General features: G+C 31.9%; 1 protein-coding gene across 1 annotated transcript; it reads left to right on the forward strand.

Annotated features, from left to right (window-relative positions):
- Positions 1–2,594: 2,594 nt before the first annotated feature.
- LOC122595090 (AP2/ERF and B3 domain-containing transcription factor ARF14-like) lies at positions 2,595–3,757 on the forward strand. Its single transcript, XM_043767394.1, has one exon. The coding sequence runs from the start codon at positions 2,688–2,690 to the stop codon at positions 3,702–3,704; it is 1,017 nt and encodes a 338-aa protein (XP_043623329.1). The 5' UTR covers positions 2,595–2,687; the 3' UTR covers positions 3,705–3,757.
- The last annotated feature ends 6,945 nt before the right edge of the window (positions 3,758–10,702 follow it).

Genomic DNA, 10,702 nt, shown 5'->3' on the forward strand with positions numbered 1-10,702 from the left:
ATATATATATGGGAAAAGTGAGTATGAGGTTGTTCCCCATCTAAGCTTAGATAGAAAATCCCTCACACACAAATATTTTAATAATATTTGTATTTTAAACAAATGATGGGGCCCCCATGATATTCATGGATTAGAAAAACAAATTGTGAGGGGTTCCCCATCTAAGCTTAGATAGGGGACAACCCCATACTCACTTCCCTATATATATATATATATATATATATAAGGCTGGCATAACAGGTCACACGAAACCTGTTAAGACACGAACCTGTTAAGGTCAAACACGAACACGACCTGTTAACTAATCATGTCATTTTTTTCAAACACGAACACGAAACGAAAATTAACAGGTGCACCTTTTAAGAGACCTGTTAACATGTATATTATAAAATTCTTGACTAATATTGGAAAAAAAACCTTAAGGATACAAAAATTCTTACAAATCTCAACTATTTTATAGCGACAATAATCCTTACAATACAAAAGTTCATAAACATCTTACCTTATAAAAATCATAATATCAAATCATAATATCAATTCTTGGTATTTTATATATATGTATAATCTTAACATGTCTTAACAGGTCCTAACAGGTCCGAATCTGTTAAGACACGAATCTTAACAGGTCTTAACAGGTCCGGACCTGTTAGAACACGAAACCTGTTAAGGTCAAACACGAAACCTGTTAAGAACAGGTCGTATCGTGTCGTGTTAACAGGTTTCGTGTCAAAATTGTCAGCCTTATATATATATATATATATATATATAACAGTATTCTGAACAACATCACATGATCATGTCCTTCAGCCTTTAATTCCTCAAACTAGCATATACTCGTATCAAACATTTATAAGCCGGCAATACTAACTCAAATATCTTTTCAGAAAAGAAAAATAAATAATGTAACGCTGATCATGTGATAATGAGAATTCGATCGAGGTCCTTAATTAATAATTATATATAGTTTTATTTTTTTCTTATTCACGCCTCACTCAACTTAATTTGTCCATCACCCGGCCTCCCATCCTAGAAAAGAAACACTTTTAATTATACTCCATCATGCATATATCTTATCTCATGAATTAAGGTGTCACATACCCTGTCAAAATCTGGTATATATTTCTATGTGTTAGTTGTTTTGATAAAGACCAAGAAGAGCCGACAGTAGTGAAAATGTGTGTGTGTGTGAGTGGGTAGATATTAATCCTATATATATATATATATATATATGGCGCAAAGGGAATGCACCAATGACCAAACGTACATATATGTAACTTGGTTTTTTTCTCTCATGTGAACTCTATCAATTTGGTCCCCTCTAAACCACTCTTCTATATATGTCCACACACCCATGTTGCCCCATGATATCTATGTGTATACATATATATACATACTATATATATACACTATCTGTATTGATCTGGATGTACTATGCGTACTTATCTAGTATATAGAATCTTTTGTAATCAACATGTTGCATGATCGATGTGTGTGTTGAGCAACATTATTAATTAAACATCCTACATTTTACCCATTTCATCTATTTTAATTACCCAAGTCTTGTAAGACATATATATAAATCTAGAATAATGTTCTCTCTCTTTTCTTTTTTTTTTTTAAAAAAAAAAAAACAGACCCGTTCATTTTTACCCATTCTAGCTACTTTCAACTTGCAAGACAAATTAATTTAGCTAGCCGTTTTGACTCGCTCGATCTGCCTAGTACTTTAACCCAATTAAGTAGAACTTTATGCAACAATATAATTCATGTGCTCATGTTCATAGAGAAAACTATGAAAGTAAAGCAAGCTAGTCCATATATCATTTCTTAACTATGGAGTCGTGTAGATATATAGTTTTTTGCAATCAAATGGCTGAAGGAACCTAATACCATTACCTTTGAGCAACATTATTCAGATGTCTTCTAGCTAGCTAGCTTTGGCGAATAACATATACCTCTCTCCAACTTGTAGGTAATGATCGTGATAGAAACACCGTTCTTCGGGGTTTAATTAGTTAAAGGGGATAATGAAATTAATGATGTCTACTGTCGAATCTCGATAACAAGTTTCTAACGAAATTCACCTTTCAGGAAAAAAAAAAAAAGATAGTTAAAGAAATTACAAACATAATGAATTATAATTAAAGTATACACATATTACTACTTTTAGTGATCGGCCAGTTGAAAGAAAGCAACTTGATGTCTATAGATAATAATACGTCCCAATAGCCAATAATATAGAGTAATTTGCATGACAAGAAATTAATTAAATACCCAAGTTGTGAGGTTTCATACGTCGACGACTTAGTGACTTGGTTAGATAAAGTCATGTTCGATCTTCCCAACAAATAATAATTATAATTATATTAAATCACACACATATATATATATATTTCTTCCCAACAAATGAATATGTAATGAAGCTTCCTTGTTCGTATCCAGATATATATTTGGCCTCTTCTCCATGTGTACTTATTATTATACACACACATATACATCAACTAGGATTATTATACAACAACATGGAATAAAGATACATATAATATATCAACAAACACCCACATGAAGATTTGGCATCTCCCTATATATATATACATTTCATATGTATCCTTTCTATTTCAATTCTCTCCCTAAAAAAAACAAACCAAATTAACCTTAACTTTTTCTTCTTTTTCTGTCTTTTAAAAATGGATACAAGTTGGACAGATGATCAAACCACAACTAGTGAAACAATATCCTCCACAGTTTCCCCACCGTTGACCACCATACCGATGGTGGAAGAGGCACAATCTAAAAAGCTACCATCCTCTAGATTCAAAGGCGTTGTCCCACAACCCAACGGTCGTTGGGGAGCTCAGATATATGAGAAACATCAAAGAGTTTGGCTTGGTACTTTCAACGAGGAAGACGAAGCTGCCAAGGCGTACGATATAGCCGTGCAACGCTTTCGTGGCAAAGATGCGGTCACAAACTTTAAAGAGATTGTAAGTACTGACCATAAAGAAGCCATTATGGAAGCAAACTTTTTGAGTTGTCATTCAAAAGCGGAAATTGTTGATATGTTGAGAAAACACACATACAATGATGAGTTGGAACAAAGTAAAAGAAACCATAGCTTACATAAAACCAATATTTCCCGAACCGAGTTTGATCATTCTGCTGGTCAAGGTGGTTCGGGAAAACAACGTGAACAACTTTTCCAAAAAGTTGTCACCCCTAGTGACGTTGGAAAACTGAACCGGCTGGTGATTCCAAAGCAACACGCTGAGAAACACTTCCCGGTTCAGAAAGGAAATAATTCAAAAGGTGTATTGTTACATTTTGAAGATCGTAACTCAAAAGTATGGCGGTTTCGTTACTCGTATTGGAATAGTAGCCAAAGTTATGTTCTAACAAAAGGTTGGAGCCGGTTCGTGAAAGAGAAAAGGTTAAAAGCCGGTGATAGTGTTAGTTTTCATAGTTCAATTAGTACTGGACCGGATCAAGATAAGCAGCTTTACATAGACTGGAGTTCAAAAACCGGGACTGATGATACGAACTCAGTGGCCGTGAAGCTTGTCGAACCGGTTCAGATGTTTCGGTTATTTGGTGTTAACATTTCTAGTGTAAGTAGTTGTAATGGCAAGAGAAGTACTAACAGTGAAATGGATTTATTATTAGGGTTTCAGAATTGTAAGAAACAAAGAATTATCAATGTTTCATAACATTTAGTTTTTGTTATTTTGAAATAATTAATATATATATTAATTGTGCATTATTTCTTTTTCGCACTCGTATGTATATATTTGACTAGTATTCATTTGTTATGGGAACAAAAGTGATATAATTAGGCTATTAAGTAGCAAAAGTTTAATAGTATCAGATTCTAAACGAAAGAATAACAGATTGAGTATATACGATTGGGTATTTATCCTTAAAGTTACTATTTATTTGGAAAAAACAATGGTGTTCTCTATATAGAAAATTAACATTGATATATGTGAGCCCATACATGTGTATGTTATATGTGTTTCTTCTACGCTCTATAACAATGATTTAAAGTTATCTTAACTTTTTACACTAATATTTAATTTAATTATTAAGTTTTACCCAAGGTCTTGAGTTCGATCCTTATGAATGCATGGCAAGTCTTTGGGTTTTTTCCTCTGAATACTTGTAACGACCTATGATCAACATCTCGTTGTCTAGAGTACGTGCAAGGCTTCACCAATATACGGTGAAGTTTCCCTAATGTCGCATACCAACTGAATGTTCAGAAAAAAAAAGAGTTATGTCATTCGAAATCAAAAAAATAATATTTCGTAATACTTTAACTTGAGTTAAATTTGATTGGTTGTAACTGCAAATTAAAGAAATACTCTTTACAAAACTTTTACTTTTCTTTAGTCAATAGGGATTGTATTTCGGATCCCTACTAGGTAGTAGGGATTACACAGTAGGAATTAAAAATACAGTAGGGATTGTATTCCGAATCCCTACTGGCAGGACAGTAGAGATTGTCATTGTCCCTACTGGCAGGACAGTAGGGATTGTTTTTCGGATCCCTACTGACAGTAGGGATTGTATTCCGGATCCCTACTAGGTAATTCCTACTGTCAGTAGGGATTTAAAATACAGTAGGGATTGTATTCCAGATCCCTACTGACGGTAGGGATTAGGATCCCTACTAACTACTATTTTCATATCGATTGAGCCATAAATTTTCCCTCTTAAGATGAACCAAAGTTTGTTATCAGTTTAGGGTATATATCAGTTTTGGTATAAAATGTTATCTGGTACGTACGTACTTGCCTCTTTTTAATTAGTACGAGTATATATATATGCTATTATAACGATGTTCACATATGTGCTATATATCCTAAATAAAATAATTTAAAACAATGTGTTACGTGCAGCTAGTATGCAGAAATAATTGAATCAAGCATAAATATGTGCATTAGTCAAAGTACCTCAAATTGGTAATAGAAGTGTTGTGTTATTTCTCGTAATATATAGGTCAGTTTTTATTACGGAGTAGTAATTATTAAGTGTAAAGGTAAAATATGTACGTACGATATATAGCAACTCATGTAAAATTATGAGTTTATTATCATTACCACGTACGTCGATCAATACACCTGACAAAATGCGAATTAAATCATGAATTATTATTAAGTCTAGCTAGGGAAAACCTCCATGTCTCACCTCATTGGCAAAGACTTCTCAAAATACTTTTCAAAAGTTTTGAACCCATGACCAATATTTGACTAAAAGACATAAAGGACATTAAATGTCCAGTTGGGCTAAAGCCCAGAGACATTTTTCAAGTGTATTTTAATTGATACTAGCTAGCTCCTTTACGTCTTTCATTAATGATTATTGTGGTTCGAGAATGAAACCTTTACGTATGTTTCATGCATATATTGTTTAGACGTTATCAGTTAAGAGACCTCGTCAAATCCTCTCGATAACTCATTTCATAATTAATCAAAGTATTGTGTAGTTTTTGGGATATGATGTTGCATGCATTAATCAACTAGCAAGATGCATGTTAGAAATTAAAGTTACAAATTTATATATACAAGAAACATATACATACAATATACAAAATATACATCAACAAGCTATATATGGGTTTGACTCAATTCACCAATCAGGGCAACAAAAACTTATACCAACTTATTAACAATTATCCCATTGAAGGAAAACCATTATTCAGTCAAAAAGGCTTTTCCATTTAATTGCTAAAGAAACCTGTACTATATATACTTATATATTCTAATTAACTTTCAAAATAACAAACTATAACTATCAAACATCTAATATTTTTGTTTTTTTAAAAAAAAAAAAATATATTTGAACTACTCAAACTACCATTATTTCTTATTCACTAATTTAAATATCTATACCTAATATACCTATAATAACCTTGAATCTCAACCATTTATTTTTCTCTTTCTCCTCAAATATCAACCATTCATTTTTTTCTCCCTCCTTCATAAATTATTTTATTCCTCTAATTCATTCAAAATTTTTTATTTCAAAAACCGTACATCGATAAATTATAAAAATTGTATGGGTATTCTTAAAATTTCATTCTCTTTCATTAGAGATATCATTCGATATATTTCAACGAGTTTTTAAATCCGATGGCGGAACCCGTACGGCTAAAGCATTTGACTATCACACTCTATGACTTATCACCTCTTATGACCTATCATCCCACCATCTCACCGTCGCAACACACGGACACTATCTCTTAAAGTTAAATACATGACTTTATTTACTCTCTTTCTTTTTTCTTCTCTATTTATCTTACTCACAAATATGAACTTACAAATACAACCAAAATCTTCACATATACTGATATACATGTGTTGTATACTTGTATGTATAGACAAATAATTATGATAGATGCTTTATATTATATTACTTCAAATGATACTAAAAAAATTTTGTTTAAAATGATGGTGATCAGAAGAACTACAAAACATTTTTGAACACTAGTAGTAGTAGGAATCTCGTGACGATGGGCACATACATGGAATTAGATGCTACTAATATATATGATTCATGAGGATGACACATTCATGCATACAATTCAGGATACGAAATTTATAACTCAAAAACATAAAGAATCTTATGATGGACAGGAAGTCTTAGAGATATTTTAATTTTATTTGAATACTCCTACACCAGTTATATAAGTCACCCATGTCACAAGAAGGCCACTAAGTTGTTTCTATTAGCTGACTTATGAAAAGTCTTCCTTGATAACAATATTTTTTTCCCCCAATCCTCAATAGTTTTCTATATCATTGTATAAGTAAACCCTGCCCAAAATACAAGCAATATTAATACACTAATTACGTTCTTTTATGTTTCTAAACCACATGGTCAGGATCTAATTACAATTTCAAAATTGTCCAAGTCAAGATCTGCATTATTTTACAACAAGTCCACGAAATAGATAGAATATTATCGTGAACTGTTGGCTCATATATATACTTGTAATTTCTTTGTATAAACTATTGGAAAGTTCAAAAATTTCAACATCAGACGCCGTACAGACTGTGTTACCCCATTATTCATATTTTGATTTTTCGTCACACGATCTAATTATATTACATGTCTAAATTCTATGCCGAGTGTTCTTGGTTAATTAATTAAGATACAATTAAGTTAGAAAGCTATAATAATAGAGTTAGTACTAAAATTTGGACAAAATATAGTACGGTATGTTAAATCACTGCCACCATATATCTATTTCATTTTTGTTGTTGTTTCCTTTTATGGATATAATAATTGGAAATGGAAAGTTAAGGTAGTAGACAGATTATTAAAGTTTCTGCATATAGGAAGGTAGCAATAAAAGAGAGGAGTTATTTCTGGGCGCCTTGGCCCAGACCTTTTACTATTCATCAATTTGTGACTTTTCAATTCCTAACTTATACGAACGCTTTTAGCATGGGGCTGCCTAGTGAATGAATAAAAGTATTTCAGAGTTAGGTACAATTTCTTTTAATTGGCAAATACTCCATATATTAGTAATTAAATCTTAAGTTACTATTTAACTATAATTAATGTACACCAGAAGATTTAATTTGAACTAAAACATCTACACAAAGAAGCCGGAAACTTCATGAGTCATGACCAACCTACCTAATAAACAAATTCATCGTAGATGGATGGCAAATTACCCCCAATCACCAAAAAAAAAAAAAAAAATTGAAACGACACACCCCGACATAAAAAAATTTGTAAGCATTCCGTCAATACATAAACCAATTTTCCGACTGACATGACATTTTTGTCGAAAGTTTGTTGGTAACAGCCTATAGCAACGGAATTTCTTTCGGAACGTTTTAGTTTATAATAGTGATATGAATATATATATATATATATGTATATATACAGGGACAATCAAATAAGAACAGTCTTAAAATAAGAACATGGTGAGAACACTTAAAAACTACATTTTGATGCATTAAAAGTTTATAAACTAACATAGTGTATAACTAATTATCATTATTTAAATGTTTAACATCACATTGGTCTATCAAAATCGAGAAAATCATGTTTTTTTGTTTTGTGCATCCATCTTGGATGCATATTCATCAAAATGATGCATTCAACAAAAAACGTGATTTTTTTATTTTGACGGATTAATGTGTTGTTAAACACTTAAATAATGACAATTAGTTATGCGCTATGTTGGTTTTATGGACTTTTAATGCATCAAAATGATGTTTTTAAGTGTTCTCACCGTTTTTATTTTAAGATTGTTTTCACCGGAGTGTTATAAAAGACGTAGTTTGTAATTATACATTGTTAAATAAATAATTATGTCTAAGAACAACATGGAATTCTACATTGGGCATGTTATATTATTACAGGAATCCCCACTTGAGAAAAATGTTTATGGTTTTGACTACATATATAAGGGTGAGTTATTTTGCGAACCACTAAAAAAAAAGAACACGAGAACCAATTTCAGCCATCCATTCATCAAGATCAGGAATGACATGTTTGTCATTATTAAAAAGTTGTCCAACACTCTCTTTCTCTTTCCTCTTATTAAATCAAAAAATATCTAAATCATTAAAAAACTTTTATCTCACAAACCGTACATCATTAGATGGAAAAAAAAGCTCTTGAAATTCCGTCTTCTTTCATTAGAGATGCAATTCGATATACTTTTGACGACTTTTTAAATTTCATTTTTTTTTCCATCACGTTCATCCTACACATGTGTAAGTACAACCTATACATGTGTAGGAAAGACCTGGAACTGGTGACTTGTATAACCTGCCCATGGGTAAGTACAACCTACACATGGGTAAGTTACTTATAAAGTTCAAAAATGATGATTGTAAAACACTAAATACTAAACCCTAAAGCTTAATTTCTAATCCGAGGGGGAGACTACTTTCTAAAAACCCAGAAAAATCTAAACCCTAAAAACCTAAAACGGATGAGGGCTCCCACTCTAGGGTTTAGGATTTGAAGCCCGAGGGTTAGCCATCGGGCTTCAAACCCTAAACCCTAGAGCGGATATACAGTACGCTTTAGGGTTTGAAGTTGTAGGGTTAGCCCAACTTCAAACCCTAAACCCTAAAGCTTAATTGTTAATCCGAGGGGGAAGCTGCATTTTAAAAACCCTGGAAAATCTAAACCCTAAAAACCTAAAAAGGATGAGGGTTCCCACTCTAGGGTTTAGGGTTTGAAGCCCGAGGCGGCTAACCCTCGGCCTTCAAACCTTAAACCTTAGAGTGAGATGTATTAGGGGTAAGTAAAACTTGCCCATGGGTAAGTACAACTTACACATGCGTAAGATGAACGTGATAAAAAAACGAAATTTAAAAAGTCGTGAAAAGTATATTGAATCGCGTCTCTAATGAAAGAGGAAGAAATTATGACTACCCACGCTTTTCTTTTCGTCTAACGATTTATAGTTTGTGAGATAAAAGCTTTTTAGTGAATTAGATAGAATTTTATTAAAGTAAGAGAGAGAAAAAAAAGGAGCTGACGAAAATACCCCTCTAGTGTTGAGAGGGGTTTTTTCTTTTCAATCATGTCCATCCATTTTTTTTATCCAAAGGTATAGAGGAATTCTTAGATTTTTTTTTTAGGAGTTCTCAAATAACCCTTCCTAAATATATATTACTAAGTTTATAAGTTTTTATATAATGCTAAATTGCTAATAATGGAGTACTATTATTATATATTTTATACACTTACTTGATTATTTAAGTAAGCTGTTGCAGACGTTGCAAGTACTTCAAATCCACATGCGCTTTACTAAGCAATCAAGAAATATCTAATTATTACTTAACTAATCTACCAATGGATGAGATTCGTTTTTTGCATGTAATATTTTAATGTGTTAAACTAATTTTGACCAAAACTAAAGTCAAATTTTGACTTTTTCAAACAATTGTGTTCAACGCTTTCTCATTCACATTTTTTCTCCCCCACCCCCCGAAATGTTGGCAAGTAGCCAACTTTCAATATATTTAAGAAACACAATTAAATGATAATAGTGCATAATAGTTTATTCTGTGTTGCTAATGTCACCACCATAGTTATTTAGGCTAAAAACCAACTATATCATAAAGAGTTGTTCCTTCAAGGTTACCTACCAACCAAAATGTCACAAATTAACATAAACAATTGTAGGTTATATATTTGCCATAAGTCAGTGATAACATTTTTCCCCCCTTTCACGTCGAACAACAATATGAAATCACTGGAAGCTCAACGTAAAACTCAAAGCGAAAACACAAGCTTGTTGTATTTTACTAATTGGGATGACAAGATGAAAGCATTTTATTTATTTATTTATTTTCTTACTACAGATTAAATTAAACAAAAAAAATCTTTTTTTTCCTTTGGTGTGAACAATTAGAAGTCATATATCCAGTGTGAAAAGTCGATGTAAAAGCTGATGTGTTGCTTTAAAACTAAGCTCGTGTTTAATTCACATAATTTAATGGAATTATGGAATTGGAATTGAATTTCATTCCTTAGTGTGTTTGGTTGTTTAAAGAAGGAAAAATCTCATTCTTTAGAAATTTAGATATTCCATCTTTTGATGGAATCTCATTACATGGGAATGGAGGAAGAAATTTCCTTCCGTTATTTGAATTTTCAAAAATTTAAAAACATTCATTCAAATTGATAGATTTCATTCATTCCAAAAACATTATGTGAACCAAACACG

This window comes from Erigeron canadensis, chromosome 4 (genome assembly GCF_010389155.1).
Source record: "Erigeron canadensis isolate Cc75 chromosome 4, C_canadensis_v1, whole genome shotgun sequence".
Taxonomy (NCBI): domain Eukaryota; kingdom Viridiplantae; phylum Streptophyta; class Magnoliopsida; order Asterales; family Asteraceae; genus Erigeron; species Erigeron canadensis.

What these genes read in the sequence shown, in the direction of transcription:
- LOC122595090 (XM_043767394.1), top strand. Translation starts at nt 2,688, where the DNA reads ATGGATACAAGTTGGACAGATGATCAAACCACAACTAGTGAAACAATA.